Source organism: Malus domestica, chromosome 02 (genome assembly GCF_042453785.1).
Source record: "Malus domestica chromosome 02, GDT2T_hap1".
Lineage (NCBI taxonomy): Eukaryota > Viridiplantae > Streptophyta > Magnoliopsida > Rosales > Rosaceae > Malus > Malus domestica.
Window position 1 is genome coordinate 17,290,775 of NC_091662.1, and position 12,238 is coordinate 17,303,012.

At 35.2% G+C, this 12,238-nt stretch overlaps 2 protein-coding genes across 2 annotated transcripts; one reads left to right on the top strand and one right to left on the bottom strand.

Annotated features, from left to right (window-relative positions):
- The first annotated feature begins 2,209 nt into the window (after positions 1–2,209).
- Positions 2,210–6,311, top strand: LOC103405002 (GTP-binding protein At3g49725, chloroplastic). Its single transcript, XM_008343975.4, has 13 exons — positions 2,210–2,719; positions 2,802–2,866; positions 3,017–3,079; positions 3,212–3,301; positions 3,395–3,507; positions 3,617–3,685; positions 4,134–4,278; positions 4,362–4,417; positions 4,523–4,573; positions 4,694–4,748; positions 4,835–4,891; positions 5,140–5,259; positions 5,377–6,311. Exons 1-13 carry the CDS (start codon positions 2,311–2,313, stop codon positions 5,866–5,868), a joined length of 1,785 nt encoding a protein of 594 aa, XP_008342197.2. The 5' UTR covers positions 2,210–2,310; the 3' UTR covers positions 5,869–6,311.
- Positions 6,312–7,118: 807 nt separating this feature from the next.
- LOC103405137 (sugar transport protein 1-like) lies at positions 7,119–9,911 on the bottom strand. Its single transcript, XM_008344104.4, has 4 exons — positions 9,477–9,911; positions 8,748–9,073; positions 7,974–8,603; positions 7,119–7,882 (listed from the first exon to the last, which is right to left on the bottom strand). Exons 1-4 carry the CDS (start codon positions 9,610–9,612, stop codon positions 7,424–7,426), a joined length of 1,551 nt encoding a protein of 516 aa, XP_008342326.2. The 5' UTR covers positions 9,613–9,911; the 3' UTR covers positions 7,119–7,423.
- Between the last annotated feature and the right edge of the window lie 2,327 nt (positions 9,912–12,238).

Genomic DNA, 12,238 nt, shown 5'->3' on the forward strand with positions numbered 1-12,238 from the left:
AACGGATTCCCTAACGGCATTAGGGAATATTCCGTAAAAAATCAGAATATGTCGTTAAAGTTACCTGACAACGTTAGAATATTCCGTCAACTTTGACTCATTCTTCCTTGGTTCGCTGGAGTCCGGTGCTGGCCCCTCTGCGATCGCCGGAAACTGGGAAAGTTTAAAACTTCAATATCTCGCTCATTTTTCCACCAAAACTCATGAAATTTGTACCAAAATGAAGCTTAGGACTAGAAGAACATAACCTTACCACTTTCAAGCCTTGAAATCCACGGGATTTCGCCGGAGAAACCTCGATATTCCGGCCAAACTTGAAACTTGTCAAACTCAACTTCCCAACGTCCAAAACACTTCATTTTTCTTCTCCGAGCTTCACGAAGACGTCCTAAAGCTTCCTAGCAGCTTAAAATCTCCTAAAAACTTTGAAATCACGAGTGCATGAACAATAACCCAAAACTGGGTTCTCGGGAAAATGAGGTCTTCATGATCTAAAAATGGTATAAATGTGTTCCTGAGCTCACAAGGAACACGAATGTGACTTCAAAAACCTCGATCCATGAAGAAATTGCTTGGTTTGAGGTTTGTCCATACGTATTGTACGGAAAATGGAGAAAAACCGAAAGGGAGGAGAGAGAGATAAGGTCAACGGGATTGGGTGTGTGTGTGGGTGTGTGGTCCAGCTTGTCACCAACCAAAACTAGGAAAAATTTTAGTTCTAGTTGGGTCCAAAAATTTAGGAAAGAAAATAATTGGTCCTCAACACAACTTAAACCACACAACACCACAAACGTTTAAGGGTAAATTAGACATTTCATTTCACATCATCAAAGAAAATCTTTCAGGACGGGCTGTGACAATTCTCATAAGTTTTGAGCTACGAAAATATTAGAATTTCGCCATAGAAAGTGTTTCAAATAATAAAATAATTTTCGTTTACAATTTAACATATAAAATTAAATAAGAAAGAAAATAAATAGGGCTTACTGACGAAATATTATGACATTGTCGCTCAAAGTTAAAAAAAAAAATTAAAATCTTTATAAATTTAAAATATAAATTAATAAAAAAAATAAAAGGTTTTCAAAAAATAAAATAGGAAATGATTGTTTATGCAATTTAAAATATAAAATCAAACAAAAAGAAAATAAATAGGACTTAGGCGACAGAATATTGGGATGTCATCGCACAAAGGTTTTGAAAAAAAAAGGTAATGATTATCATTTATAATTTAAAATAAAAAATGAAATAAAAAGAAAATAAATAGTATTTTCTTATACAATATACAATATAAAATGAAATAAAAAAGAAAATAAATAGGATTTCGTCGCACAAGGTTTCTTCAAAAAAAGAAAAAAGAAAATATATTTTTACAATTTAAGAAATACAAAATAAATAGGGTCTAGGTGATAAAGTATATTTTGCCGCACAAAGTACTTTTTCTTAGAAATAAGAAAAGGAAAAAAATATTTTTACTATTCAAATATAAAAAATAAATAAAAATAAAAAAGGTTTACGCGGTGAAATGTTGGTATTTCACTGAGCAAAGGTTTTTTTTTTTAAATATAGATATATATATATATATATATATATATATATATTGATTTTCTTATACAATTCAAAATATAAAATGAAACAAAAAAGAAAATAAAAATAAGGTTTAAGTGACAAAAAATTGGGAATTTGTCGAGCAAAACCATGTTATTAAGTGAAAAGCTAAAATTAAGACAACGTTAACCAACGGTTAACAATTTCTAGTTTGGATAATTTGTTGCTCTATATTATGTTAGGCGTCTACCGAACATAGATATGTCAAATAGATTCAACCGTGCTATGTTACGCCAATGTTGATAAGATGATATTATTGGTGCTCAAGCTTGGCCAAGCTCATAAAACATATAACCAAACTCAGCTCCTTGGTAAATCGAACTTGAGCTTTTGCTTGGCATGGTTGGGCTTGTTTTCTAAACTAGCTCAAGATTATGTTTAACTCGACTTAATGAAAATTGAAAGTTAATAAAATAAATAATATTACAAAACATGCATTACAAAAAGACACAAGCATTTCATGAGATTTATGAGCCCAACATACAGAAGGTCCTGTGCGTGGAACGTTCATGTTTTTACAATCGTGAGAGATGAAACAATCATAACGAGCCCAACTTCCTTTCCTATGTGGTTTCTCTTGGCCCAAATAATAGGCCAACTACCGTCTTCCTCACCAGAGCTCACTTCTGCAGATCAAACTCAAAGCACGCCGTTTTTTCCAATCGAAGAAGAAGCAGCGGCTGGAAATTGCACAGGGTTCAAATGCTGAGAACCATCTCTCTCTCGCGGAATCCTCTGAGGTCCTTCTCCCAAATCCTAACCCCTCTCACTTCAACTTCCACGCCAAACCCAACCCCATCACCGCCTTCGATTCCGACTTCCCACTCCTTCGGCTCCTCCTCCTCCTCCTCGTCGAAGCAAGACAAGGAGGAAAAAACCGAGGCCGTTTCGGTTTTCAACAGAGATCCAACAGTCCCTCCCAAGCTCTTCGTCGTCCAGCCCCGCCTCCGCCCCGATACCTTCTTGCAGGCCAAGCTCAACGAAGCTCTCTGCCTCGCCAATTCGCTTGAAGAACAGCGAGATGGGTATTTCGATATCGATTTTTTCGATAAGGAAATTCCTCCCCATGTTGTTGTTCAAAACCCCATTGTTCGACGCCAAACCCGCGCAGGTCTGTCCTTATTTTTAATTTTATTTTTTCAATGTATGATGTAAATGGTAAACCCCATTTGATTAAATTTTGGATTTTGCAGATACATATTTTGGAAAAGGGACTTTGGATGTTGTGAAATGCCATCTGAACGCTGTGGAGCAAAAGGTAAGAGCTTTCTTTTTGTTTTGTTTCGTTTTTCTGATCAGTTTTGATCACATTTGTATTTGTGGAATGTTTGAGAAGTTATTTATTGCCTCCCGTAGTTTAGATTAATTTAGTGTAGACTATCGCTCTAACTTTGTGTAGTCTTAACAGGGTGAAGTAGATGCTGTATTTATAAATACAATTCTGTCTGGGATTCAGCAGAGGAATTTGGAGGCAAGTGAATTGTGCATATTCAGTTTTTCTTCGTGCCCAAGAAAAATTGGATCTTATTTGTCCCACACCAAAGTGTATATGATGAAAATTGAAAAATGGTATTAACTTTAGTAATGCTGTTTTGAATGGCAGAAAATTTTGGGAAAGGCGGTGTTGGACCGCGTGGGTCTTATAATAGAGATATTCAATGCTCATGCCTGCACAAAGGAGGGAAAGCTACAGGTATTGGTGCTATCTTTGGTTAAGGAGTTAGTATTTTAGTGAAGGTGAAGAGCTTTGAAGGAGCTATGGCACTTTTTTTATTTTATTTTACAGGCTGAATTAGCGGCTCTAATGTATAAGAAAACAAGACTTGTACGACTGCGTGGCAAAGCTGGACGCTCTACTTTTGGAATGGATGGAGAAGCTGAAGTTGTTAGTGCCCGAGGGTAATGTTTTGTCTAAATTTGAAAAAATTAAGTAGACCAAAGAATTTATTTACTTAGTTGTTCGGTCCATACGTAGAGAAGATTTTGACTAGATAGGTCTTGATTGCAGGAGAGGAAGTGGGGGACGTGGTTTCATTAGTGGTGCAGGAGAAACTGAACTTCAGCTTCAACGACGAAGGTTCATTCCTTGACTCTAATATGTTCTGTTTCTTTATTTCTGAATGCTCTAGTTTTACGGAAGTTTCACTGCAAGTGGCTATTTCTTTGAGCTTATGAAGAAAAAGCACTAGCTTTTCATAACTGCATAGGTTTGACAAGTTACTCCTACTAAAATTTGTGTTATGTGATATTTCAGCCAATTCATTATCAAACGGTCTTTTGCCTATATCAACCACTAGATTCCAACTAATACAATTTTCTTTCTTTTTACTTGTTCCTTTTTCTTTTTTTTTTTTCTTTTTGACTTGTTTCATTTCGGTATCTCTTTTCTTTTCTAGATTAAAGCTCAAAGTTTTGTCGCTACTCTTCTTTTCTTATATATAAATAAGAGTGCTATTGATCTAGGTGTGGAGTCTAGATGACTATTATTGCATATGTGCTTCCACCTAACTGGACTATAATCTCAGAATTTCAGAAAGGAGAAATAGTCTGTTATCGCAAATTCAAGATGTTCGTCGTACTCGAGCTGTGCAACGCGCTGGTCGCAAGAATCATGGAGGATCTTATGGTCAAGGTTTACCTACTGTTGCTGTTGTTGGGTATACAAATGCTGTATGTGGTCTAACCAACTGTATTTGTTTCTTGTTCAATTTGCACCAATTATCTAAACATTTAATTCTCACTTCTTGTGATAGGGGAAATCTACATTAGTTAGTGCCATCTCAAACAGTGATCTATACAGTGATTCTCGGTAATATATTCCACTCACACAACATGTTATTCATGTATAACCATATGTATTTTAAGCCTTGATGTTGGGTTTTAAAATCTTGACAAAGATGTGGTCTGTTTGCAGATTGTTTGCTACAGTTGATCCAAAATTGAGAAGTGTTGTTCTTCCTTCAGGGTAACCGGCAATGATAACTTTACTTCTTGTTCGTTGTATTTTGGAATTTTGATAATGTATTGTTTCTTGGATGATTTTCTAGAACAATTTTTGCGCTTATTCTGAGTATCTAATCTTCAGGAAGAAAGTGCTCGTGAGTGACACGGTCGGATTTATATCAGATTTGCCAGTGCAGGTATATAGAAGCATGTCCAAACTACTTTACTTATTTTGTGTCTTATCACTAATGCTGTTCATTGCTCATAGAAACTACTTTTGTAGCTAGTGGAAGCATTTCATGCAACTTTAGAAGAAGTTGTGGAAGCTGATCTGCTTGTGGTACGATTAATTACTTGCCTTTCATTTTGGGTTTTTCCCCATGTACGTTTGAAATAAATTTTATGATACATATTAATACGATGTGATCAACTTCCCGCTAATGATATGTTTCTGAGCTTCTGTGTGGTATTGTACATCATCAGATATGATATGAAATAGAGATAAAACACAGCAGCAGAGAGATTAACATTTCGGGTTTGGGCTAATTAATACTGTCACATCTAATAAATGTTTATGTATCCTTTCAGCATGTGTTGGATTGTACGGCACCTAATCTTGATGAGCATCGATCAACTGTATTACAAGTTCTTGAACAAATTGGCGTATCCAAGGAAAAGCTTGAAAACATGATAGAAGTTTGGAATAAGGTATTGTTGGTCTCTCCACTTGTAAACTTACCAAAATGGAACTAAAAGTAAAAAAAAAAAAAAAAAAAAAAAAAAAAAACGCTGATGCATTCATCTGTATCCTTTGGAATTCCTCAGATTGACCATGAGGAGGACGGTGCAGATTTTAATGAGTGTCTTGTTGACGGTGAAGATGGTGAGACTAGCAAATTCTCAGGAGAAGAAGATATGGAATGTGAGTTCTCAGGATCAGAAAATGATCTGTCATCAGAGAATCTTGAAGCTGTGGATGACCAAGAAGGTGATTACTCTGATGGTTGGTTGGCATCAGAAGATGTCGAAGATCCTTGGGGGCGAGGTGGGTCATGTTCAGCCTTGAAAACTACGGATGACCAACAAAGTGAATATCCTAAGGACTGGGGAACAGAAAAGCAAGTGCAATCACCAGTTCAGTCCGGTCCACATGTAAGAACATCTGCCTTAATGGGAGTTGGCTTGCAAGAGTTGATGGAGCTCATTGATGAGAAGCTGAAGAAGCTCCCAAAGGAAAATGTTGTGGAAAGGGGTACATTTGATCGGAAATGGAGGCCCCCTCGTACAGAGGAGGCCGCCATAGCAGTTGAACAATAATAAATGTTAAGGTACTCTTTCCCTCATTGATGCTATCTTCGAGCAAAGCCATGGGGTATATATAGCTGACGGGTATTCGACAACTATAGAGGAATTTCCCATGAACCAAAAGCAATATTGGACCTGATGGGAGAATAAAATGAGAAGATTCTAAGTTTCAGAAGGTTTTGCAAGCATCTTGATTTAACCAAAATTTCACATGTATATATTTGTTTGATCATGTTTATTTCTTCTGTTTTCTTGGGACAGTTAGACTCTTGACATACTACGTCCCTTGGGTGATTTTCTATGGCGCTATAGGATTTTTAACTGATAGAATCTTAGTCAAAAAATACAATGACTAAGATCTATTGGTTAAAAATCTTATACTTCGAAGCACCATGAACTATTCTGTCTTGTGGATGCTTTCTGTGCAAAAAAGTTCATACCTACTTTTTAACTAATGTGCTTTTCTTACTGAAAAATTGTTGAGATTACTTTAGATAGGGTTTTCTTCAACTCACTGCAATCCCGGTTCAACTAATGCATAGTTTAGACAAATTTAGTATAAATTATTTACCGTCATTAAAAAAAAATTGCAACAGTTTACAGTCATTTTTTGTCCCAAACATTAACAATGCGTATATGATTTTTTTATTATGGAAATGACCATCTGATTTTTGTTTCAATAAATTACAGGGTGGTACATGTGGGAGTAATGTATTTTAATTTAAGAACGGGATCCTGGATGTACCATCAATTAGATGTAACAATTTGCACCAATCCGTTCACCAAACCAATTCACCCGCTAAAATCAATAATTTGGTTGTTCTTAACGGTTCGGGTTGATAATGGTTGGGTTAGGATCCACCCGCGACACGTTATATATCCGTTAACAAAGGTGATTTTGTAATTTCGTCAAAATGAAAACCCCGATCCCTCCTTCGACTTACCTTCAACGACTACATGATCCCTCACCTCCCTCCACGACCCTCTCAGTTCGTTGTTTTTGAATGCGAAGCTCATCGTGCCCATCACTCACTAACATCTTTGCTAGTTGAACGTTTTAAATAAATTGACAAATTGTTTTTAATTGGTGAAATGGTTAATCCGTTAATAGAACATGTCACTTTGCGTGCAATCATTATACTCATAAGCTTAACAGAATGAATTTAGAGCTTAACATATTGAACTTAGATGAACAGTTAAAAGGATCAGTTTGTGGTCAATCCAGTGAAAACCAACTAAACCCAATATTTTAACCAATGATATTAATCAAAATTTTAACCACTTATTAATCAAACAGAGAAACAATATTTGCACATACTCTGTGATTGTTTTACAAAGAGAATTGCGTAGGCCTCATAATGTTCGGCCATTGGTCATCAATGGCATGCGACCATTTGAACCAATAAACAAATAAACTTCTCTAATAAATAACCAATATTATTTCACTAGAAAAAAAATTACAGAAAATAAACCCAATAAATATCCAACAAAATGTTCCAAACTGAAATTAAACCTCATACTAAACAAAAATTTAAAAATAAATCCTACAATAAAGCCGAGCAAAGGTCTAGACGTTATGTCCTCCCTTGACCATGGCAATACCTTCTTCTTCAATGACATACTTTTTCCAAAAGGAGTGCTTTTGCCAAATAGTGTGCATTTCTTCAATCGGAACACCTTTTGTTTCTGGCAAAAGCGTGTAAATGAAAACATTCATGATCACAACCCAGAACGCAAAGAAGAAGAACAACCCGAACTTCAAGTGGCAAAGCATTGTGGTGAAAACTTGAGCTATGGCGAAGGTGAAGATCATGTTGGTAGCGACATTGATGGATTGAGCAGCTGACCTTACTTCAAGGGGGAAGATTTCACTTGGCACCAACCATCCTAGAGGTCCCCAAGACCAAGCAAATCCAGCAACATATATACAGATGCAGGCCACCAAGCCATCAGCAAACCCCTTAGACAATACACCAGGGTTGCCACTAATCCCAAATTTAAGAGCAATTACAATTCCAATAATCACCTATTAATGCCAGAAAAAGAATAGAACACAGCTAAATTATTTTGTATGTGGAAAAGAAAAAATATGAACAACATAGAGAAAAGGAACTAACCTGAGTGATGAACATTTGAGCACCACCCTCAATGAAAAGGGCCCTCCTTCCAACCTTATCGACAGTGAAAATTGAAACAAGGGTGGCTAGGGCATTAACAGCGTTGGTAATCACAGTGGACATGAGAGAAGCGCTACCTCCAAATCCCATTGTTTTGAACAAGACGGGGGCATAAAATGTGATCACATTCATTCCGGTGAGTTGCTGAAAGGCAGGAATTGCAAGTGCAAAGACAAGCTGAGGTCTGTATTTCTTGGTCAACAAGGTTCTCCAGGGGTTTTTTACCAACTTGGATGCACCACTGGCCGCAACTAGGTCATCAAACTCCTCGTCAACATTGTCAACGCCTCTGATTCTGAGGAGCTGAGTTTTGGCTTCCTCATTCTTACCACGCTCAACCAAAGAGTTTGGAGTTTCCGGTAAAACTAATGCGCCGATCATGATCATAATTGCAGGGACTGCAGCACCGCCCAAACTCAAACGCCATCCCCAACCTCCTTTGATCTCAGAAAAGAAATAGTTTATGACACCCGCAGCAAGTATTCCAATAGTGATTGACAATTGGAACATCATGTTTAAAGCACCACGGTATTTGTATGGGGCTACCTCAGAGACATAGATCGGCACAGACTGCACACAAAAATTGAAACAGTTAAATAAAACTTAAGATAAAATTAAGTAACATTAAAAAAAACATTGAATTTAGACCACATTAAGGAACTCGATCATACTAAACTTAGAAAGAAAAAAATTAAAGCATAATTCATAATGTACCTGATTGGCACATCCAATGCCAAAACCGAGGAGTATTCGACCGACAACAAGCATCCAAAGGTATTGAGCGCCGGCATTGAGGAGTGCACCAATCAAGAAGAGAACTCCACCCAAAAACATTGTACGTCTCCTACCAAACTTTCTGGTTATAGTTGATGCACAAACACATGAAACCAGAGCAGCTACATACAGTGACGATGTGAAGAGCGTCAGCATCTGGCTGTCAAACTTGCAGTACTGATTGTCGGAAGGCTTGACCGAGGATTCTTTGCTATAAACCGCTGGAAAAAACTTTTTCAGGAATGAATCCATCGATGTCACACCACCTGCATAATAATCAATGTCAGATACTTTAATTAATTTATACGAACACAAAATCAAAACTATATGTGAACAAGTTTGAGTGTGGATATATAGGTACAGTCGGCTACTTTTCCAATTGAACAATTCAGGGCCTGCAGTTCTGAACTTTTTTAAACTATCTGTGATTTCGGTTGATTGTGTTTAATTTGTTTAAAAAGTTTTTCTCGTATAGTGCATTGTTGGTATCTTTTATGATTGAAGCTGAAGAAAAAATATATTCCGATATGATAATTCAAAACGTTGATAACAGGACGCTAAACGTTGCTGCATAAACTTAAAACCAACAGCTCATATTATATAACAATGGCGTGATATATAATCTGGAAGTTTAAGGATTCATAAACATAAAACATGTTATATATGTACCTGAGACTCCAAGATCGTAGCCAAAAATCAAACCACCGGTAGCTGCCACCATACATGTGAGAAGAACCCTACCAGTGAGTTTGCCGGGGTATTCTTTTCCACCTTTCGTTGTCGTAGCTATACCGTCTCCAGCCATTTTAGCCTGCTTACCCTTTACTATCTACTCAAAACTGACTTAAAAAGCAAAAGCTAACCGGAAATAACGAAAACAAGAAGAGAAAACTCAGAGATATACAACAACGTGAAAGAATGGTGGATGAGAGGTAATATTTATAACCCTCCGCAGACTTACAAAACCCTAAGTTGTTAAATTAGATAAGGAGAATAAAGATAAAAGGATTTGATTAGAGTTTGAGTTTGAGTTTAATTGATCTCTGTATCTGTAGCCAATATAACTTCTTTGAAGGTTTTGCTACTTAAAAATTTGAAATTGTAACTGGGTAGGACTTTCAGTTTGACTCTTCTTCTTTGTATCTAATTTAACTACTTAAGCTGGTTGAGGATTTATTTATTTATTTATTTTTAAATTGACAAAGGTCAAAATTTTGGTCTTATCCACATGCTAAATTTATATACATGAGCGGATTAAGCTGTAGTTAAAATAAATTTGACAGAATGATAGGATAAAGGATATTGAATCCAAATAAAATAAATTTAATCCAAAATGGATAAAACATTTATTAGGTAAATTGTTTCACTAACAAGAAAAATTCAAAGACCAACTATTAGTATTTGGATTAGGAGCAATATAGTTTAAGTGATGATGTAATTAATTGGCACATTTTTATGGGCGTTTTGTTTTTAATAGGCATTTTTTTATTTTAATTATTGTGTAGCCTGATTTCTCTTGTGTTTTTTAATGGAAAATATATAAAATATTTTTGCCACAACAAATTAACATGCACGATAATAATGGGCCAACAGGTAAATTATTATCGATTTCACGATAAATATTTATCATCCTCATGCCTATATTAGTGAGACTTCCTTTAACAAACTCACCCCTGAAATTCGAGCAAAAAAAAACTCATCACTGAAACTAAAAAATCAACAATCTTGTACATCTGTAATAAAAAATATAAATATATTTATTATCGACAAACGTATAGTGGAGTTATATATATATTAGTAATCTTGGAAACAAAGTTGCTAATATTTATTCTAAAGTTTGTAATGTTTAGAATCAGAGTAATCTCAAACATTTCAAAAATGTTGTAGTATTAATTATAGCACATGTTTGATTGTGTAAAATTATTAGTAAATTGTATTTAGGATACACGAAGATGTCATCCATTTATGAGTGTGTTACTTGTAGGGCAAATTTTTTTATCCAATTCACTATAAATAAAGGCAAAGATGATGGAAGCAAGTACCACAAAAATTCCTCAACCTTTTTTCTCTGCCCGCCACACCCTCTCTCTCCCTTCTGTAAAATAGGTTACAACAAATAATTAATAAAATAGTTTACAACAGAAAATTAATATTTTTACAAGTTTTTAAATATTCTCACACTTTTTCTCACATGCAACTTATTGTTCTTTCTATTTAATGCATATGCACCTGGTGCTTATGAAAATAGTAACAGAAAGTAATAATATTTATGGAGACTCTAGTGTGGGTTCGATCCCCACCATCTATTTTTCTCTAATATTTAACAAATTAAACTATCGTTTTAAAAAAAAAAAAAAAAATTCTTTGTTAATATGTTCGGAGTACACTTTAAAATTTCTCAATTTCATAATCCATAAGCTTGATCTAATATCACAACAAAGATGATGATTTACATTATAAGTCAAACTCAAACATAATTATTACAGTGGAATTTTTTCTATGTTCCATTTCAGGATCATTTTCTGATAAATTATTAACCGGTTATAGAATGAACGTTTATGCTCAAATTAGCTTACAAATTTAAATTATATATATGCGTGTAAACTATAAAATCTTGATTGCCAGGGATTAGGGAAAAGAAATTTGAAAGCATTGATCAAGTTTAATCGATCAATTTGACATGATTAAACTAAGTACATATCTCTTGTTGATTATTCTATTTGCCTAACATGGGGAGAATCATTATTTTCGTAAGCAATGAATTTGTTTATGGTAGGGGATTCTCTCCGGATCCACTTTGTGGGGATTTACATCCTAACCGTTCATCGTACATCGTGCGGTCAGTTTTCTTCAATTACTATTTGTATTTAATTCTAAATAAAAAAATCAAATAATTTATGACCGCATGATACACGATGAATGGCTAAGATATGAAGATCCCTAGGATCCCCACAATTTGGATCCGCATGGGATCAAAATCCTTAGTTTATGACCAAATAAATTGAACACCCTCATGTGTTCGATCACTGGAGCTTCTTTGTCCCATGTACGCCACCAAACAAATAAAGTTGCTCATCGCATGGTAAGAGTAGCTGTCGTTAACAATGGTGTTTGTAGTAGATTCGAGGAACCTCTTGATACTATTTGAGATTTTAGGGGAGTCTTCTCTCTAATGTATTGGATTAGCCTCTGGATTTTGAACGAAAATTTGTTGTTTTTGATAATAAAAAAATAAAAATAAATAAATAAATAAATAAAACACAAGTACACCAACCAGAAATGGTAGCATCTGGTTAGTACTAAAAATGGGAGCATTACAATAGTAGCTATAGACCACTTATTTGGTAGTGTTTGTATGTTGTTTTGTTGATTCAGTGAAGAGCTTGAAGAAAAATAAGATGATTTTCTTTTTGGACTTTTTGAGATAGTAG

Coding starts and splice junctions, on each gene's coding strand:
- LOC103405002 (XM_008343975.4), top strand. CDS start 2,311: ATGCTGAGAACCATCTCTCTCTCGCGGAATCCTCTGAGGTCCTTCTCC. Junction 3,508..3,616: donor GAAGTTGTTAGTGCCCGAGG/GTAATGTTTTGT, acceptor TCTTGATTGCAG/GAGAGGAAGTGGGGGACGTG. Junction 4,892..5,139: donor TGGAAGCTGATCTGCTTGTG/GTACGATTAATT, acceptor GTATCCTTTCAG/CATGTGTTGGATTGTACGGC.
- LOC103405137 (XM_008344104.4), bottom strand. CDS start 9,612: ATGGCTGGAGACGGTATAGCTACGACAACGAAAGGTGGAAAAGAATAC. Junction 9,074..9,476: donor CTACGATCTTGGAGTCTCAG/GTACATATATAA, acceptor ATTATTATGCAG/GTGGTGTGACATCGATGGAT. Junction 7,883..7,973: donor CTCAAATGTTCATCACTCAG/GTTAGTTCCTTT, acceptor TGGCATTAATAG/GTGATTATTGGAATTGTAAT.